General features: G+C 38.0%; 2 protein-coding genes across 4 annotated transcripts in view; one reads left to right on the top strand and one right to left on the bottom strand.

Annotated features, from left to right (window-relative positions):
• The window catches only part of abcg2a (ATP-binding cassette, sub-family G (WHITE), member 2a), a 35,614-nt gene extending 16,581 nt beyond the window's left edge, over nt 1-19,033 (top strand). The window contains exons 4-15 of the mRNA XM_056233311.1: nt 1-66; nt 243-400; nt 4,386-4,537; nt 4,624-4,725; nt 7,013-7,269; nt 10,268-10,350; nt 10,515-10,604; nt 10,941-11,065; nt 15,262-15,416; nt 15,604-15,693; nt 16,795-16,868; nt 18,747-19,033. The exon at nt 1-66 is cut by the window's left edge and continues 87 nt beyond it. Coding sequence (XP_056089286.1) covers nt 1-66; nt 243-400; nt 4,386-4,537; nt 4,624-4,725; nt 7,013-7,269; nt 10,268-10,350; nt 10,515-10,604; nt 10,941-11,065; nt 15,262-15,416; nt 15,604-15,693; nt 16,795-16,868; nt 18,747-18,897 — 1,503 coding nt within the window. The 3' untranslated portion in view covers nt 18,898-19,033. The remainder of the gene's footprint in view (nt 67-242; nt 401-4,385; nt 4,538-4,623; nt 4,726-7,012; nt 7,270-10,267; nt 10,351-10,514; nt 10,605-10,940; nt 11,066-15,261; nt 15,417-15,603; nt 15,694-16,794; nt 16,869-18,746) is intronic.
• Nucleotides 19,034-20,725: 1,692 nt separating this feature from the next.
• mcoln3b (mucolipin TRP cation channel 3b) overlaps nt 20,726-21,287 on the bottom strand; it is a 34,709-nt gene continuing 34,147 nt past the window's right edge. For all 3 annotated transcript variants that reach the window (XM_056233282.1, XM_056233285.1, XM_056233283.1), the window contains one exon: nt 20,726-20,774. In XM_056233282.1, the coding sequence (XP_056089257.1) occupies nt 20,744-20,774 (31 nt within the window). In that variant the 3' untranslated portion in view covers nt 20,726-20,743. The remainder of the gene's footprint in view (nt 20,775-21,287) is intronic.

Raw genomic sequence — 21,287 nt, 5'->3', positions numbered from 1 at the left:
GAGAAAGATGAGAAGGTGGAGAAACTCATCCAGGAGCTCGGCTTGAGTAAAGTGGCAGATTCACGGGTAACACACAACACACACTTCAGGAGTTATAATAATTATACACAGGGTTTGAAATTAACTTTTTCACGTGCCGGCCAATTTGGCCAAACTACGTCACAGCGTATATATAAATAAGTGGAAAGAGGAAGAAATGAATGAGTCATGACTCACGGCTGCTCTGATTGGCTGGTTCACAGGTGGGCACGCAGCTGATTCGTGGAATTTCGGGAGGAGAGAGGAAGAGGACGAACATCGGCATGGAGTTGATCATCGATCCATCTGTGCTTTTCCTGGACGAACCGACAACAGGCCTCGACGCCAGCACTGCCAACTCTGTCCTCTTGCTGCTGAAGAAGTGTGTTTACACACACACACACACACACACACATGCACACTCACTCACTCACACACTCACACACACACACACAGACACACTTATATTCACTCACTCACACACACACTTACCCTAACAAATAAAAAAATGTTTGGGAAAGAATGATACTTTTAAACACGAAACTAAACCACCAGTAGGTGGCGGCAGGTGACCGTCTTATTGAGTGAGTCATTGAGTCATTCATTCAAACGATTTGTTCAAACAACTGATTCTTTCAAGAATGAGTCATTGAATCTGTGACTCAAATGATTCGTTTACATTTACATTTACATTTTTTCATTTAGCAGACGCCTTTATCCCAAGCGACTTACAAATGAGAACAATAGAAGCAGCTAAACTAACAATAGGACAACAATATGCAAGTGCTATGACCCTTCCCAGTTTAGTCTAACGCAGTACGTGTACAAAAAAAAAAAAAAAAAAGGAGAGAGTGTTAGTATTAATGGATAAAAATGTGTCTTCAGCTGTTTCTTGAAAATGGCCACGGACTGAGCCGGTCTAGTTGAGTGTGGCAGGTCATTTCTCCAGCAGGGAACAGTCCAGGTGAAGGTCCGAGACAGAGATTTTGTGCCTCTTTGAGATGGCACCATAAGATGGCATTCACTTGCAGAGCACAAGGTAGCAGAGCACATGAAAGCAGTTATGGTAAAAACCATGTTTCTGAATGACAGATCCCAGTGATGACATGTAGATGGAGAAGAGAAGCGGTCCCAGCACTGAGCCCTGAGGCACTCCAGTAGCTAGATGATAGCAGTGATGGGAAAAACCATGTTTCTGAATGACAGATCCCAGTGATGACATGTAGATGGAGAAGAGAAGCGGTCCCAGCACTGCACCCTGAGGCACTCCAGTAGCTAGATGATAGCAGTGATGGGAAAAACCATGTTTCTGAATGACAGATCCCAGTGAGGACATGTAGATGGAGAAACGAAGCGGTCCCAGCACTGAGCCCTGAGGCACTCCAGTAGCTAGATGATAACAGTGATGGGATAAACCATGTTTCTGAATGACAGATCCCAGTGAGGACATGTAGATGGAGAAGAGAAGCGGTCCCAGCACTGAGCCCTGAGGCACTCCAGTAGCTAGATGATAACAGTGATGGGATAAACCATGTTTCTGAATGACAGATCCTAGTGAGGACATGTAGATGTAGAAGAGAAGCGGTCCCAGCACTGAGCCCTGAGGCACTCCAGTAGCTAGATGATAACAGTGATGGGATAAACCATGTTTCTGAATGACAGATCCCAGTGAGGACATGTAGATGGAGAAGAGAAGCAGTCCCAGCACTGAGCCCTGAGGCACTCCAGTAGCTAGATGATAGCAGTGATGGGATAAACCATGTTTCTGAATGACAGATCCTAGTGAGGACATGTAGATGTAGAAGAGAAGCGGTCCCAGCACTGAGCCCTGAGGCACTCCAGTAGCTAGATGATAACAGTGATGGGATAAACCATGTTTCTGAATGACAGATCCCAGTGAGGACATGTAGATGGAGAAGAGAAGCAGTCCCAGCACTGAGCCCTGAGGCACTCCAGTAGCTAGATGATAACAGTGATGGGATAAACCATGTTTCTGAATGACAGATCCCAGTGAGGACATGTAGATGGAGAAGAGAAGCGGTCCCAGCACTGAGCCCTGAGGCACTCCAGTAGCTAGATGATAACAGTGATGGGATAAACCATGTTTCTGAATGACAGATCCTAGTGAGGACATGTAGATGTAGAAGAGAAGCGGTCCCAGCACTGAGCCCTGAGGCACTCCAGTAGCTAGATGATAGCAGTGATGGGAAAAACCATGTTTCTGAATGACAGATCCCAGTGAGGACATGTAGATGGAGAAGAGAAGCGGTCCCAGCACTGAGCCCTGAGGCACTCCAGTAGCTAGATGATAACAGTGATGGGATAAACCATGTTTCTGAATGACAGATCCCAGTGAGGACATGTAGATGGAGAAGAGAAGCGGTCCCAGCACTGAGCCCTGAGGCACTCCAGTAGCTAGATGATAACAGTGATGGGATAAACCATGTTTCTGAATGACAGATCCTAGTGAGGACATGTAGATGTAGAAGAGAAGCGGTCCCAGCACTGAGCCCTGAGGCACTCCAGTAGCTAGATGATAACAGTGATGGGATAAACCATGTTTCTGAATGACAGATCCCAGTGAGGACATGTAGATGGAGAAGAGAAGCAGTCCCAGCACTGAGCCCTGAGGCACTCCAGTAGCTAGATGATAACAGTGATGGGATAAACCATGTTTCTGAATGACAGATCCCAGTGAGGACATGTAGATGGAGAAGAGAAGCGGTCCCAGCACTGAGCCCTGAGGCACTCCAGTAGCTAGATGATAACAGTGATGGGATAAACCATGTTTCTGAATGACAGATCCTAGTGAGGACATGTAGATGTAGAAGAGAAGCGGTCCCAGCACTGAGCCCTGAGGCACTCCAGTAGCTAGATGATAGCAGTGATGGGAAAAACCATGTTTCTGAATGACAGATCCTAGTGATGACATGTAGATGTAGAAGAGAAGCGGTCCCAGCACTGAGCCCTGAGGCACTCCAGTAGCTAGATGATAACAGGGATGGGAAAAACCATGTTTCTGAATGACAGATCCTAGTGATGACATGTAGATGAAGAAGAGAAGCGGTCCCAGCACTGAGCACTGAGGCACTCCAGTAGCTAGATGATAACAGTGATGGGAAAAACCATGTTTCTGAATGACAGATCCTAGTGATGACATGTAGATGTAGAAGAGAAGCGGTCCCAGCACTGAGCCCTGAGGCACTCCAGTAGCTAGATGATAACAGTGATGGGAAAAACCATGTTTCTGAATGACAGATCCTAGTGATGACATGTAGATGGAGAAGAGAAGCGGTCCCAGCACTGAGCCCTGAGGCACTCCAGTAGCTAGATGATAACAGTGATGGGAAAAACCATGTTTCTGAATGACAGATCCTAGTGATGACATGTAGATGTAGAAGAGAAGCGGTCCCAGCACTGAGCCCTGAGGCACTCCAGTAGCTAGATGATAACAGGGATGGGATAAACCATGTTTCTGAATGAAAGATCCTAGTGATGACATGTAGATGTAGAAGAGAAGCGGTCCCAGCACTGAGCCCTGAGGCACTCCAGTAGCTAGATGATAACAGGGATGGGATAAACCATGTTTCTGAATGAAAGATCCTAGTGATGACATGTGGATGGAGAAGAGAAGCAGTCCCAGCACTGAGCCCTGAGGAACTCCAGTAGCTAGATGATAGCAGTGATGGGATAAACCATGTTTCTGAATGACAGATCCCAGTGAGGACATGTAGATGTAGAAGAGAAGCGGCCCCAGCACTGAGCCCTGAGGCACTCCAGTAGCTAGATGATAACAGTGATGGGATAAACCATGTTTCTGAATGACAGATCCTAGTGAGGACATGTAGATGGAGAAGAGAAGCGGTCCCAGCACTGAGCCCTGAGGCACTCCAGTAGCTAGATGATAACAGTGATGGGATAAACCATGTTTCTGAATGACAGATCCTAGTGAGGACATGTAGATGGAGAAGAGAAGCGGTCCCAGCACTGAGCCCAGAGGCACTCCAGTAGCTAGATGATAACAGTGATGGGAAAAGCCATGTTTTTGAATGACAGATCCTAGTGAGGACAGATTGAGAGGAGGAAGGAGGAGGATTGAGAAGAGAGGAGAAGGTTTTGAACAGCATGCGAGAGTCAGAAAAACTAATAATTTTGTTGTTATTCAGTAATGAAACACGGTTGAATGTTACTGTGAGATGCAATATGGTTCTGCTGTGATGTTTGTTTGGAACTTATTTTCGCTGCTGAAACAGAACAAAAACAGTCAATATTGTGTCTAAAATTTAAGTGTAAGTGTGTATGTGTTTTGAGATGAACATAAACAGATATTTTGTGTTTTAAGCATGTGTGTGTGTGTGTGTGTTCAGAATGGCTCGCAACGGTCGCACCATCATCCTTTCCATCCATCAGCCGCGCTACTCGATCTACCGTCTGTTCGACAGCCTGACGCTCCTGGTGGGAGGAAGGATGGTGTATCACGGGCCGGCTCAGGACGCCCTGCAGTACTTCAGTGAGATCGGTGAGAACACACACACACATGCACTCTCTCTCACACACACACACACACACATACACTCACTCTCATGTCTTCTGTTTGTGTGTCAGGATACACCTGTGAACCTCATAACAACCCTGCTGATTTCTTCCTGGATGTCATCAACGGAGACTCAACGGCTGTCACACTCAACAAGTTACACAACAGTGAGGGTACGGCACACACAGACACACACACTCCCCTTCTGTGTGTCTGCAGTCTCGCTGTGTAACGGCCAATTTGCTGCTTTTTTTTGTCAAGAACCGCCCATTCAAATAATATCTACACACAGTGGAGTGAAATATATTATCACAGTGGAATTTGAATGAATATTTACTACTACATAATATACATCATTCATAAATATCATGAGAAAAGTATTTTTTATTTTCGTAATTTTATTCGTACATTAATTGATCAAATTGATGAATTTGAAATAAAAGTTGAAGCACACATTTAATAAGATTACAGGGAAAAAAGGCCTTTTTAAAGGGTTAAAAAAAAGCACTCTGGCGGAAATATCACAAATATGCAGATTTTAATGTTTAAAATGTAGCTTATTTTAACTAATTAATTTGAATTAATATGTACTACTATTATATAATTCAGAAATATCATGAGAAAATTATTTTTTATTTTCGTAATTCTATTTTTAATTTAATTAGTAGTTTAAATTCTATTAACTTTCTTATATTCTTTTGTAATTTGTATTAGTCTTTAAGTATTTCTATTTAGCTTTAATTTATTTTTATTTCAGTTTTAGTTTTAGTAATTTTAGTACTTCTTAGTATATCTTAAATCTAATATAAACTTAATATATTTATTTCAGTTATTTGCCCTGGCAATATTTTGTTGAAGTTTTCCATGTAACATTTATAATGTGTTTTTTTAAGCCTTTAGTAACACGTTTGTAATAGTTTAAGTGAAGGATAAAGTGCAGGATCATGTGTTAATGATTGAGTCTCTACATGCGTCATAATTACAAGACAAAGATGAGATTATGATGGTCAAACATAAGTCATGTGTCAACATTTTCAACTTTTTATGTCATAATTAGAATTTAAGTCAATTTCAAATCTTATTTCGTAATTTTTTCTTAGTAGGCTATGTCATAATTTCAACTTTTTATTTCATAATTATAACTATTTGTCGATTTTGAATTTTATTTCATAATTTAGACTTGTAATGTCATAATTTCAACTTTAATGTCATAATTAGAATTTAAGTCAATTTCAAATCTTATTTCGTAATTTTAACTTATAATTATGAAATAAAAAGTTGAAATTATGATATACTATTTGTCGATTTTGTCTGTTTATGTTAGACTTGGTCATAATTTCAACTTTTATGTCATAATTAGAATTAAAGTCAATTTCAAATTTTATTTTGTAATTTTTTCTTAGTATGTCATAATTTCAACTTTTTATTTCATAATTATAACTATTTGTCGATTTTGAATTTTATTTCATAATTTAGACTTGGTATGTCATAATTTCAACTTTAATGTCATAATTAGAATTGAAGTGAATTTCAAATCTTATTTCGTAATTTTAACTTATAATTATGAAATAAAAAGTTGAAATTGTGACATACTATTTGTCGATTTTGTCTGTTTATGTTAGACTTGGTCATAATTTCAACTTTTATGTCATAATTAGAATTGAAGTCAATTTCAAATTTTATTTCATAATTTTTTCTTAGTATGTCATAATTTCAACTTTTTATTTCATAATTATAACTATTTGTCGATTTTGAATTTTATTTCATAATTTAGACTTGGTATGTCATAATTTCAACTTTAATGTCATAATTAGAATTTAAGTGAATTTCAAATCTTATTTCGTAATTTTAACTTATAATTATGAAATAAAAAGTTGAAATTATGACATACTATTTGTCAATTTTGTCTGTTTATGTTAGAATTGGTCATAATTTCAACTTTTATGTCATAAATAGAATTGAAGTCAATTTCAAATTTTATTTCATAATTTTTTCTTAGTATGTCATAATTTCAACTTTTTATTTCATAATTATAACTATTTGTCGATTTTGAATTTTATTTCATAATTTAGACTTGGTATATCATAATTTCAACTTTAATGTCATAATTAGAATTTAAGTCAATTTCAAATCTTATTTCGTAATTTTAACTTATAATTATGAAATAAAAAGTTGAAATTATGACATACTATTTGTCGATTTTGTCTGTTTATGTTAGACTTGGTCATAATTTCAACTTTTATGTCATAATTAGAATTGAAGTCAATTTCAAATTTTATTTCATAATTTTTTCTTAGTATGTCATAATTTCAACTTTTTATTTCATAATTATAACTATTTGTCGATTTTGAATTTTATTTCATAATTTAGACTTGGTAATTTCAACTTTTTATGTCATTATCAGAATTTAAGTCCATTTCAAATTGAATGATTGAGTCTCTACCTGCGTGTGAATGCCAGAACTGGACCAGGATCAGATGAGTTCATCTCTGAAGGGCATCGAGGATCGTTTAGTGGAGGAATACAGGAATAGCTCCAGCTTCAAACACACCAAAGGTGAACTGGATCGCATCATTCAGGGTCAGCAGAACAGCATTCGGGTCAAAATCAAAACCAGAACCATCACCTACAGCACGTCCTTCTTCCACCAGTTCAACTGGGTCCTCAAGAGAACCTTCCGGAACCTGATGCTCAACCCGCAGACCTCCTTCGCTCAGGTCAGGCGCTCAACAGCTGAACACATCAAAACCTTGAAATTGTGACGTACTAAGTCATAATTACGAGACATTAGTCATGTTCTAATGTTCTAACACTAATTGACAATATTCTAACAAATGAAATCTTTAATGATGCAATAAGTGGAATATTAATAAGTGACATTAGTGATCATTTGCCCGTATTTACAGTGTTTGATAGCGATTGTAGGCCTCATCAGGAACCATTAAACAAATTCAAAAGATTAAGATCAGTAGAAACCTTGAATGTTTTTAAGAAAGATTTATTTGTACAAAATTGGGACGGTGTATATGATACGAGCAATGTACATGAGGCCTATGGTGAGTTTATGAGAATATTTTATGACAAGAATTGCCCATTGAAGAAAATATGTACAATTTCAAAGAAAAAAGGACATCCCTGGATTACAAAGGGCTTGAAAAATGCAATCAAATAGAAGAATTTGCTTTATAAGGAGTTTTTTTAAACAAAGAACGAAAGAGGCGGAAAATAAGTATAAGAAATAAATAAATAAATTGACTAATATCTTGAGAAAAACTAAGAAAGATTAATACAACAAATTCATAGAAAATAAGACATCTGATGTGAGGGAAATGTGGAAAATATTGAATAAAGTAATAAAAAAATCTTCAGGCCAGTTAAGTTATCCTAAATATGTTAATATGGGAGACAAAGACAATTATAATATGACAGAGGTGGCCAATACTTTCAATGCATTTTTTGTTAATATTGGGAAAGAGATGGCAGAGAGTATTCCAGACCACAGAAATGATCAATAATTCAATGTGGTTATTGCTCTATTGAAAGAAATGTAAATTCAATGTTCCTTTCTCCAGTGGAGGAAAGTGAGATAAGTCAAATTGTTTTAAAATATAAGAATAAAACTTCAAATGATTGCAACAATGTTGATATGACGGCGGTGAGGAATGTTATTGAGGCCATTTCAAAACCTCTTACCTATATTTATAACTCATCATTTCAATCTGGCATATTTCCTAATCAAGTGAAAATAGCAAAGGTCATTCCACTCTATAAATCAGGAGACAAACATCAATTTACTAACTATAGACCGGTTTCTCTGCTTCCACAATTCTCAAAAATTCCTCATCTTGACAACTTTTTGGAAAAAAATAATATATTAAATGAATGCCAGTATGGATTTGGATTTGCATTGTTAGATTTAATTGAAGAAATATCAAGTTCTGTAGATAACAAAATGCACACTATTGGAATATTTATTGATCTACAGAAGGCGTTTAATACCATCAATCATGAAATTTTGTTAGGAAAATTAGAGCGATATGGGATTCAAGGAAAGGTATTAGACTGGATAAAAAGTTGCTTGACTCAGCAAAAGCAGTTTGTGAAATTGGGAGATTATTTTTCAGAATGCTTGGAAATTTCTTGTGGAGTCCCACAGGGGTCGGTGTTAGGCCCGAAATTGTTTCTTATTTACATTACAGCACTGAAATTAGTGTTGTTTGCTGATGACACTAATATTATTTGTTTAGGCAGTGATCTTTAGTTGCTAGTGCAGGAGACTAATAAGGAATTAGAGAAGATTAAATTATGGTTTGATACAAATAAATTATCATTAAATTTAAAGAAAACAAAATTAATGATGTTTGGTAATGGTCGAAATATTTGAAAATTGAAATTAAGCTGGATGAAGTGAATATTGTAAATGTTAGTAAAATAAAATTTTTAGATAAAGTGAACTGGAAACCTCACATTAGTCAGGTTAGGAGAAAGGTTTCAAGGAGTATAGCAATAATTGGTAGAGCAAGGCAAGTTTTAAGTCTTTACGTATGCTTTATTGTTCATTAGTTTTGCCATATTTCACTTATTGTGCAGAAATGTTGGGAAACAATTACATAATAACAAAATACATAAAAATATATTGGTATGTTCCCTATAACCTGATCATTAAAGCTCTCTTCTGTAAAACAACAAGTGGCAGAACTCTTATTATGTATTTTAATAATTTTAAGTCCAAATTATTAAAATTGAAAGATTTGGTGAATTTACAGACTGTGCAAATTCTCAAAATGTACAAAAGTTATTTACTCGGAGAGAAGGAGGGTATGTGTTGAGAGGAAGATTAAATTTCATATTTCCATTGGTACATAGTAGGAAGAAAAGTTTTTGTGTTTCCATACAAGGGGTGAAACTGTGGAACAACTTAAATGAGAAGCTTAAGGAATGTCCAAATATAAAACAATTCTGGAAAAGATTTAAAGAAATGATTTTTGAACGTTATAATAATGAAGGAAAATGAGTTGGAAATTTTGTTGATAGAATATTGTATAAATGTATGAAGATAAATGTGCTTGTGTTTTGGAAAAAAGTGGATATACCAAAGGAAGTAAACTATTAAGAGTTTGAAAGAGGGGGTGGGAATCAATAAGTGATAAACTTTATCCCACTCCTTTTCAAGCAGCGGTGAATTTTTTCTGTTTGATCATCAGTGTTCTTTCGATTATTGTCTTATGTTGTACATATTGTACACTTTTTCATTGTATGCTTGAAATTAAAAAAATAATTTAAAGAAATAATAATAATAATAAAAATGTCATAATTTAAACTTTTTATGTCATAATTAGAATTTGTCAATTTCAAATTTTAACCCAGTATGTCATTATCTCAACATTTTTTGTCATAGTTAGAATGTCAATTTCAAATTTTATTTCGTAATTTTAATTTCACATATCATATTTTTAAATATAATTTCAATATTTTATGTCATTATAACTTGATTAAGAACTTGATTATATATCTTGATTATAAGTTTATTTAGAATTTTATTTCTTAATTTAGACTTGGTATATCATAATTTTACTTAAGTCATAATTTCAAATATTTATCTCATAATTATAAAAGAAAAAGTAAGAAAGTAGAAAGAAAAAAAGAAAATGAAAGAAAAAAAAAGATGAAGGTTTTATTGATGTTTTTATATTAATGTGAGTATTGTTCCTCCAGATCGGGGTCATAATCTTCCTGGCTCTGGTTGTTGGAGCGATATTTTTCGGATTGAAGGAAAACTCGAGTGGGATTCAGAACCGGTACGAAACGTTCATCAGTGTTTGAATCACAGAACAGAAGCTGTAGCATCTCACTCGTCTTATGAAAAACAATTTACTAAAATTGTTACTTACTAAATTGTGTGAATCCCATATTTTCCTTCAGCCAGTGAAAAACTCAAGTTGTGTGTGTGTGTGTGTTTCAGGATTGGCGCCTTATTCTTCATCACTACTAATCAGTGCTTTAGTTCAGTTTCATCAGCTGAACTCTTCATCACAGAGAGGAAACTGTTTGTGTAAGTACACACACTCACTCACACACACACACACACACACACACACACACACACACACACACACACACACACACACGCACACACACACACACACACACACACACACACACACACACACACACACACACACACACACACACACACACACACACACACACACACACACACAGGGGTGAAATAATCTCCACCAAAATATTATATGTTGAGTGCTTTGTTTATTAGCGGCAGTGATTTTGGTTGGTGTGATGTTTTATGTACAGTTACTATTGTGACGATAATCGCGATATTTGAGTGATTATATGTCATGTTGTCATTGTTGTTGTTGTTGTGTCTCAGGCACGAGTACATCAGCGGCTACTACAGAGTGTCTGTGTACTTTCTGTCGAAGCTTCTGTCTGAAATCCTCACGCTGCGCACCATCCCTGCCATCATCTTCAGCTGTGTGGCCTACTGGATGATCGGTGTGTGTGTGTGTGTGTGTGTGTGTGACATTCACATTCTGCGAGTGAGTGATAGTGAGTGAAAGAGTGATAGTGAGTGAGATGAGTGATTGTGAGTGAAAGAGTGATAGTGTGTGAGTGATAGTGAGTGAGATGAGTGATTGTGAGTGAAAGAGTGATAGTGTGTGAGTGATAGTGTGTGAGTGATAGTGAGTGAGATGAGTGATTGTGAGTGAGTGATTGTGAGTGAGTGAAAGAGTGATAGTGTGTGAGTGATAGTGAGTGAGATGAGTGATTGTGAGTGAGTGATTGTGAGTGAAAGAGTGATAGTGTGTGAGTGATAGTGAGATGAGTGATTGTGAGTGAAAGAGTGATAGTGTGTGAGTGAGATGAGTGATTGTGAGTGAAAGAGTGATAGTGTGTGAGTGATAGTGGGTGAGATGAGTGATTGTGAGTGAAAGAGTGATAGTGTGTGAGTGATAGTGAGTGAGATGAGTGATTGTGAGTGAAAGAGTGATAGTGTGTGAGTGATAGTGAGTGAGATGAGTGATTGTGAGTGAAAGAGTGATAGTGTGTGAGTGATAGTGAGTGAGATGAGTGATTGTGAGTGAAAGAGTGATAGTGTGTGAGTGATAGTGAGTGAGATGAGTGATTGTGAGTGAAAGAGTGATAGTGAGTGAGTGAGTGAGTGAAAGTGAAAGTGAGTGATAGTGAGTGAAAGAGTGATAGTGAATGAGTGAGTGAGTGAGTGAAAGAGTGATAGTGTGTGAGTGATAGTGAGTGAGATGAGGGAGTGAGTGAGTGAGTGAGTGAGTGAGTGAGTGAGTGAGTGAGTGAGTGAGTGAGTGATAGTGAGTGAAAGAGTGATAGTGAGTGATAGTGAGTGAAAGAGTGATAGTGAGTGAGTGAGTGAGTGAGTGAAAGAGTGATAGTGTGTGAGATGAGGGATTGTAAGTGAAAGAGTGATAGTGAGTGAGTGAGTGAGTGAAAGAGTGATGGTGAGTGAGTGATTGTGAGTGAGTGAGTGATAGTGAGTGAGTGAGTGAAAGTGAGTGATAGTGTGAGAGTGAGTGAAAGTGAGTGAGAGTGAGTGAAAGTGAGTGATAGTGAGTGAAAGAGTGATAGTGTGAGAGTAAGTGAAAGTGAGTGAGTGAGTGAGTGAGTGAAAAAGTGATAGTGAGTGAGTGATAGCTAGTGTGTGAGTTAGTGAGTGATAGTGAGGGATAGTGAGTGAGTGAGTGAGTGAAAGAGTGATAGTGAGTGAAAGAGTGATAGTGAGTGAAAGAGTGATAGTGAGTGAGTGAAAGAGTGATAGTGAGTGAGTGATAGTGAGTGCTAGTGAGTGAAAGCGAGTAAGTGAGTGATAGTGAGTGAAAGTGAGTGAAAGAGTGAGAGTGAGTGATAGTGAGTGAAAGTGAGTGAAAGAGTGATAGTGGGTGTGTGATTGTGAGTGAGTGATAGTGAGTGAGTGAGTGATAGTGAGTGAAAGTGAGTGATAGTGAGTGAGTGAGTGATAGTGAGTGAGTGATTGTGAGTGAAAGAGTGATAGTGGGTGTGTGATTGTGAGTGAGTGATAGTGAGTGATAGTGAATGAGTGAGTGATTGATAGTGAGTGAAAGAGTGATAGTGAGTGAGTGATTGTGAGTGAAAGAGTGATAGTGAATAAGTGAGTGATTGATAGTGAGTGAAAGAGTGATAGTGTGTGAGTGATAGTGAGTGAGATGAGTGATTGTGAGTGAAAGAGTGATAGTGTGTGAGTGATAGTGAGTGAGATGAGTGATTGTGAGTGAAAGAGTGATAGTGAGTGAGTGAGTGTAAGTGAGTGATAGTGAGTGATAGTGAGTGAAAGAGTGATAGTGAATGAGTGAGTGAGTGAGTGAGTGAAAGAGTGATAGTGTGTGAGTGATAGTGAGTGAGATGAGGGATAGTGAGTGAGTGAGTGAGTGAGTGAGTGAGTGAGTGAGTGAGTGAGTGAAAGAGTGATAGTGAGTGAGTGAGTGAGTGAGTGAAAGAGTGATAGTGTGTGAGATGAGGGATTGTAAGTGAAAGAGTGATAGTGAGTGAGTGAGTGAGTGAGTGAGTGAGTGAGTGAGTGAGTGAAAGAGTGATGGTGAGTGAGTGATTGTGAGTGAAAGTGAGTGATAGTGTGAGAGTGAGTGATAGTGTGAGAGTGAGTGAAAGTGAGTGAGAGTGAGTGAAAGTGAGTGATAGTGAGTGAAAGAGTGATAGTGTGAGAGTGAGTGAAAGTGAGTGAGAGTGAGTGAGTGAGTGAGTGAGTGAGTGAGTGAGTGAGTGAGTGAGTGAGTGAGTGAGTGAGTGAGTGAGTGAGTGAGTGAAAAAGTGATAGTGAGTGAGTGATAGCTAGTGTGTGAGTTAGTGAGTGATAGTGAGGGATAGTGAGTGAGTGAGTGAAAGAGTGATAGTGAGTGAAAGAGTGATAGTGAGTGAGTGAAAGAGTGATAGTGAGTGAGTGATAGTGAGTGCTAGTGAGTGAAAGAGTGATAGTGAGTGAAAGAGTGAGAGTTAGTGAGTGATTGTGAGTGAAAGAGTGATAGTGGGTGAGTGATAGTGAGTGAGTGAGTGAGTGATAGTGAGTGAAAGTGAGTGAAAGCGAGTGAGTGAGTGATAGTGAGTGAAAGTGAGTGAAAGAGTGAGAGTGAGTGATAGTGAGTGAAAGTGAGTGAAAGAGTGATAGTGGGTGTGTGATTGTGAGTGAGTGATAGTGAGTGAGTGAGTGATAGTGAGTGAGTGAGTGATAGTGAGTGAAAGTGAGTGATAGTGAGTGAGTGAGTGATTGTGAGTGAAAGAGTGATAGTGGGTGTGTGATTGTGAGTGAGTGATAGTGAGTGATAGTGAATGAGTGAGTGATTGATAGTGAGTGAAAGAGTGATAGTGAGTGAGTGATTGTGAGTGAAAGAGTGATAGTGAATAAGTGAGTGATTGATAGTGAGTGAAAGAGTGATAGTGTGTGAGTGATAGTGAGTGAGATGAGTGATTGTGAGTGAAAGAGTGATAGTGTGTGAGTGATAGTGAGTGAGATGAGTGATTGTGAGTGAAAGAGTGATAGTGAGTGAGTGAGTGAGTGAGTGAGTGAGTGAGTGAGTGAAAGTGAGTGATAGTGAGTGAAAGAGTGATAGTGAATGAGTGAGTGAGTGAGTGAGTGAAAGAGTGATAGTGTGTGAGTGATAGTGAGTGAGATGAGGGATAGTGAGTGAGTGAGTGAGTGAAAGAGTGATAGTGAGTGAGTGAGTGAGTGAGTGAGTGAGTGAAAGAGTGATAGTGTGTGAGATGAGGGATTGTAAGTGAAAGAGTGATAGTGAGTGAGTGAGTGAGTGAGTGAGTGAGTGAGTGAAAGAGTGATGGTGAGTGAGTGATTGTGAGTGATAGTGAGTGAGTGAGTGAAAGTGAGTGATAGTGTGAGAGTGAGTGAAAGTGAGTGAGAGTGAGTGAAAGTGAGTGATAGTGAGTGAAAGAGTGATAGTGTGAGAGTGAGTGAAAGTGAGTGAGAGTGAGTGAGTGAGTGAGTGAGTGAGTGAGTGAGTGAGTGAGTGAGTGAGTGAGTGAGTGAGTGAGTGAGTGAAAAAGTGATAGTGAGTGAGTGATAGCTAGTGTGTGAGTTAGTGAGTGATAGTGAGGGATAGTGAGTGAGTGAGTGAGTGAGTGAAAGAGTGATAGTGAGTGAAAGAGTGATAGTGAGTGAGTGAAAGAGTGATAGTGAGTGAGTGATAGTGAGTGCTAGTGAGTGAAAGAGTGATAATGAGTGAAAGAGTGAGAGTGAGTGAGTGATTGTGAGTGAAAGAGTGATAGTGGGTGAGTGATAGTGAGTGAGTGAGTGAGTGATAGTGAGTGAAAGTGAGTGAGTGAGTGATAGTGAGTGAGTGAGTGATAGTGAGTGAAAGTGAGTGATAGTGAGTGAGTGAGTGATTGTGAGTGAAAGAGTGATAGTGGGTGTGTGATTGTGAGTGAGTGATAGTGAGTGATAGTGAATGAGTGAGTGATTGATAGTGAGTGAAAGAGTGATAGTGAGTGAGTGATTGTGAGTGAAAGAGTGATAGTGAGTGAGTGAGTGAGTGATAGTGAGTGAGTGATTGTGAGTGATAGTGAATGAGTGAGTGAGTGATAGTGAGTGAGTGATTGTGAGTGAAAGAGTGACAGTCAGTGAGTGAGTGATAGTGTGTGGCGTCTTCTCTGATGCTGTGTTGTGATTGGTTCTCCAGGCCTGAAGGCATCGGTGGAGGCGTTCTTTATCTTCCTCTTCTCCATCATGATGGTCTCGTACACGGCGACTGCCATGACTCTGGCCATCTCTGCGGATCAGACGGTGGTGGCCATCGCTAATATCTTTTTGACCATCAGCTTCGTCTTCATGATGGTAAACACACACACATCAGTGTTCAGAGTGTATATCAGCTATGTGATGTTGGCTGATCAAGTGCATAAAATGCATCTAATGTTAATATAAATACATTTGTGTTTAATTCAACATTTGTTTGTTACCTCTCTCTCTCTCTCTCTCTCTCTCTCTCTCCGTGTGTGTGTGTGTGTGTGTGTGTGTGTAGATCTTCTCTGGGCTGCTGGTGAATCTCCCCAGTGTGGCTGGTTGGTTGAACTGGTTGAAGTACTTCAGTATTCCTCGTTACGGTCTTGCTGTGAGTGTCCAATCAGAGCTGGTCTAGATGTAAAAAATATGTAGTATTTTTTAACTATATAAAAATTGTTTTAAGTATGCTATGTTGACTTGACAAAGCAATGTTAATTCATGCTAGCAACCGGATAAATCATGTTATCAATATGCCAAAAAATGTTAGCAATATGCTAAATCATGATAGCAACATGCTACAACAGGCTAACAATGTGCTAATCATGTTAGAAACATTAAACACCATATTAAATCATGCTAGCAAACATGCTTAATCATTCTAGCAACATGTTAAAACATGCTAACCATGTGTTAAATTGTGCTAGCAACATGTTAAAACAGGATAACAATGTGCTAATCATGTTAAACCATGCTAGCAAACATGCTAAAACATGCTAACAATGTGTTAAATCATGCTTGCAACGTCATGAATCATGCAAGCGTCATGTTAAAACATCAGCAATGTTAAATCATGCTAGAAACATGTTAGCAAAATGCTAAATGTTTTTCGGAAAAGTGTTGGGGTAACGCATTACGAGTGAGTTACATAATCAGATTACATTATTTACTACAAAATATCTTTTTTTTATTAACACAAGAAAAAATAGAACTTTTTGTTATTTAGAAGCAAACAAGCAAACCAACCAAGATGAGAAAAAGTAATGCAAAAGTAAAACATTAGTTTACATGGTAAGTTTTTATGGAAAGTATTGATGTTACTTTTTTTAGGGAGTAACCCAATATTGTAACGCATAGTAACTTTCCCCAACTCTGTTTAGGAACATTCATGCTAGAAACATTCCTGCAACGTGTTAAATCAGGTTAAAACTTATTTCCCTCGGTTATTTAAGACTTTCAGACTGATGTTTTACTCATCCAGTTTGTATTAATGTTGATTTCAGTGGTAGTTCTTGTAGTACATGAAGGTGAACTAAATGGAAAGTAGGTGAAAAAAAAATTTTTTTTAAAAAAGATTTGATTTCAAGTTCAAGCAACATTTTTGGACGTTTTTTTTTTTAAAGTATAAGAACCCTGAGACTAAAAACATGCTTTTGATTTGTTGAATGCAGAAGAAATCATGTTTATTTATGGTTGATGATGATTGTTTCAGGCTCTGGAAATCAACGAGTTCACCGGCCTCAGGTTCTGTGACACCAGGAACACAACCGGCACGCCAGAGAATGTGTGAGTATGAAGCATAGACTGTAAAAAAATATGCGTGTGACGTCACCCGTAGTGTTTCTGAAGAGCATTTTTGAAGCCCAAAGTGGGCGGAGCCGGCCATCGCCATCTTGTTAGCGTCACTCCCGGATAAACGAACATGTGCAGCGAGGCGGATTAGCTGAGGTGACGCTAACACACAGCAGACAAACGGCTAGCAGTGACATCAGCGGCAATCCACCTGTCACTCAAGTGGCCACGCCCTTAATTATGCACAACTTTAAGGCTTAATATAATTTAAACGGATGAGTTGTAAAAAAATTCACCCCTCTCACAGTCGTCATGAAGGGCAACATTAGCGATATAGACCAAAACCACTTTTTGCACCAGACTGTAAACATGTTTATTTCTGCTGTAAAGTTGGGCATTTTAACATGCGGGTCTATGGGATTGAGTCTCTTCTGCAGCCGGCCTCTAGTGGCCAGTGGAGGAACTGCAGTTTAACTCACTCAGTGTGGATTCAAGAGAGAGACCGGAAGGTTGCCGCTTGGTTTGAAGTTACATGACCTGCTGATCAGTGGCGATTAAGACATCCAGACAGAAACATAGGATCGGTCCAGAGACACTGTGTTGCTGTCTCTGTGTGAATTGAACTTGTGGGCAAAATTGGAATATAACACACAATTAACTCACGCAATTCTGACTTTATATCACACAATATCATGCAACTCTGAGATAAAAGACACAATACAAATTTAACTTGTGCGCAAAATATGATAATATCGCATAAAACATTTGCGAATAAAATATCAATAATAAAACTGTAAGTTTCTGCAATCGGCTCTTTTTCCCTCCATCATAAACGAGTGTGTGTCGAGCGTCAGACGAAAACACAGTAAACGCTGTCGTGTTCTCTGGCCTTCGGATGCTGGTGTTTTCGGGAACACACTCGTGTGTGTGAGACGCTTCTGGAGGGAATTAAACCAAACCATTCTGATCACACACTCCGACTCCGGCGTTTCAGAAACACCAAACCAACATTAGAGACGCTGCGATGCCATTGGTCCACTGGTTACTTCAGTTATCCAATCACAGTCGACGCTGAGGGACATCCAGGGATTTATTCGGAAAATGTTTCCATCGTAGTTTTAATGCGCTTGTTTTCTTATCAGATAAAAATGATCTGCCTTAATTTAGCGCATACAAGTTTTATGCACATTTTGGTGTTTCCATCCAGGTTTTTTTTTTTTTTACGTGATAGCCTATAAAAAGTTTTAGAGTTTTGCAACATCAACCATTATTGACCTATGTAGCAAATTAGCTCAAAAGTATATACGAAAATTTAATTATAACTCATAATTAATTGTAAATATTTGGATCATTTAAAGTCCCCCTGTAGTCAATAATTGTATCCCTTAAAGCTCCTCTTTGATCCCCAAAATGACACAATTAAATGTTTTTTTGAATGTAACTCGACACCCTTGCCTCATTTAGTATGCGCGGTTCTATGAATATGCAAATGAGCCCCGCCTCCACTCACTCCCTCAGCTCAGAGATCCACTGGTTGACGATCACACGTTGATCTGATTGGTTACAAGGTCGTTTGTGACGTCAGAAACACCAGCGATTTCAAACCGTGTTTTTGAGACTGTCTTTGGTTCACTGCAGTTTAAAGGAGGAAATACTCAGCAATGCTGTCGACTTATGAACTTACACATGTTGTGTCTTAAAGCAGATTAAAAACACCACATAGACACATAAACAACATTAAAAGCTGGATTTACACCACAGGGGGACTTTAATAGAATTAACTTGATGTAGCAGAATTACTATTAAATCAATCCAGTGAACACTTAGTATTAATAATCTGCTTGTCTGATGTCTGGTTTCTTCTCATGGCAGTTGTACCCCAGGCGAGGAGTTCCTGAAGGAACAGGGCATCGATTATTCAGCCTGGGGTTTGTGGCAGAATCACTTGGCAATGGGAATCATGACCATCATTTTCCTGGTCATTGCTTACCTCAAGCTGCGCTTCATCAAGAAATTCACATAATCCCAGATCATCGTCTTCCTCACACACTCCAACCTTTATCACAATCCACCGTTTTCACACGGAACCAATCATCGTATACTGAAGTCATACAATCGTCCTACTGGCAGAAATTATCATCAGCTTGCCTTTAACTGTGCTCAGGTGTATTGCTCTAAAAAAAAATCATAATGTCATATTGCCAATGTTTGACACTTGTTAGTTCATTTTGTTTGGTGCACGTTTTTTCTATGAGACTATACTAATATTTCTGCAACATTTAATTTATATATTTTGTTCAAATAAATACTTTTTTTTAAGAGAGCTGTTTAATAAAAACAAATGTTCACATTGTTTGTTTCAGTCATTTTAGGCTATTCATGTCTAAAGGGGACATGAGAATTAAAACTTGCCTTGATCTTATGGCATATAAAAGGTTAAAACATCTTGATTAAAACGTCCTCCTCATTATAAACAAAGCATTTCTTTAATCAAGCTCCAAAAACAGCTCGTTTTGATATTGCGGGATCTGTGACATCACACATTTGCATATGCCCGCCTCCAGAGCAAGACATCGACCAATAGTTCCACCTCATCACACCATAGGCTCCGCCCACTGGCGTTCAGTCTCTGAAATGAAAGAGTGGAAGAACGTGTGTCCAGTTTAAACGGCTGGTTTGAGTTTCTGTCGAGGCTTCGGGAGATCCAGCGTCAGGAACAAGCGGATGCTTTATTTTAACGGCGTCCCGGATGGCGTCGCAGGATTATGTGTGTGTTCGGAGCGTTTGACTGAGACACAGTGTAATGGAGAGTTCACAGAGAAACTTCTGTTGACAGATGAAGCAGAGACTGTATTAATCTGACAGAATCTGCATCAGAAACCCTCAGTAAATGATTCATAATGCTGTAAATGATGGTTTTATATGGATCATGTTTTCAATAGCGAGTGTGTGTTGATACTGTTTCCTATGCAGTGACGGCGTTAGCCAATCATAACAGTGGGCGTTTACTGAAGCCTTAAAGGAGCCACGCATTAAAAACTGATCATTTCAGACAGGGTTGAAAATAGTTTTTCAGCATATATATTTGTTTTTTGTGCAAAAAAACTTTAGTAACATAAGTGAACCTCATTGAATATTAAAATAAAAAATTTAAAATCCACGACATCTTGACCCCTTTATACTTCCTATAACTCAGATATAAAACCTATAACTCAGATATAAAACCTATAACTCCGATATAAAACCTACATTCAATATGTAAAACGAACCTTACAGTAATATTTACTTTTTTGGAAATCAGTTCCATCATATCAGTCCTACTAATAAATATTAATCTCTGTTGATGTCACTCATGTTAGTCAAAAAGAATATTTACTAATACAATTCTCAAAAGTTTTTCACAAACATGATTAATATTGCACTTTCTCAGAAGCTATAAAAATATTTTTACATTTAAAAATGAGACCTGACTACATAAATTATTCCCCTGACTGGACCCATAATCCACATCTGAAACATGGTATCAAAATTTTTATTTTATCTGAAGCTTTCAAAAATAAAAGGGTGAAACATTTCATTATAAACACAAACAGCACAACGTTACAATGAAACATGGGAAATACAGGAATATAAAAATGTCTCTTTACCCAAACTCAGCATGTCCCCCAGTGCAAATGAACTATATATATATTCACAATAAATAATAATTACACTAATTTACAATCTTTCATAAAGTGGAGAGGATCTAGAATGTACTAAACATGAATGTGCTCAAAACAAAAACAAGTTTAGACAGCTATGACATTCATTAGCTTTTTATATATTTATATACACTTAATAATACAAATATTTTCGCTGTGAAGTCCCGGTCAGTCGGTGTCGTCATCGGAGCGGCACGTCCTGCGTCACAAACACACCAATATCACCTTTACTAACTCATACTGTCACACACACACACACACACACACACACACACCTCAGCAGTCAGAAGAGCTTTAACTTCCCTCGGGTCATTTTGACCCGGAAATCATTTTTGATAAAAAAAAAAAAAAAAAAAGTTCATCAGAGGGTCCGAGACCCCAGGACTTTTGTCGCACTTGAACCACGAATACACACAAAAGATTCAAGGAGTTTTGTGGTTAAATTTAAAAAAGTAACAAATCCTTTCCTCAGGGGTCAATTTGACCCCCATATTTATAAAAAAAAAAGCTCAAAATTCCAACTAAAAATGATTGTATAATGTCTACATGTGTATCTGAATGCAGACTGGCTTTAGGACCCAGCGGAACAGCTCCTCTGCTCCATATAGAGCTATAAGCCCATCTAGAGTCATGAAATATCATGTGTTATTATATCTCTACAAGAGGTCAAAGACTCCCAATGTAAGATATTTAGAGCTGAATTAAAAGTGTT

The sequence above is a fragment of the Rhinichthys klamathensis genome, unplaced genomic scaffold (assembly GCF_029890125.1).
Source record: "Rhinichthys klamathensis goyatoka isolate OS25496 unplaced genomic scaffold, OSU_Roscu_1.1 h1tg000366l_1, whole genome shotgun sequence".
Lineage (NCBI taxonomy): Eukaryota > Metazoa > Chordata > Actinopteri > Cypriniformes > Leuciscidae > Rhinichthys > Rhinichthys klamathensis.
Note: the sequence above shows the minus strand (reverse complement) of the source record. Positions and strands in the feature narration are given on the sequence as shown.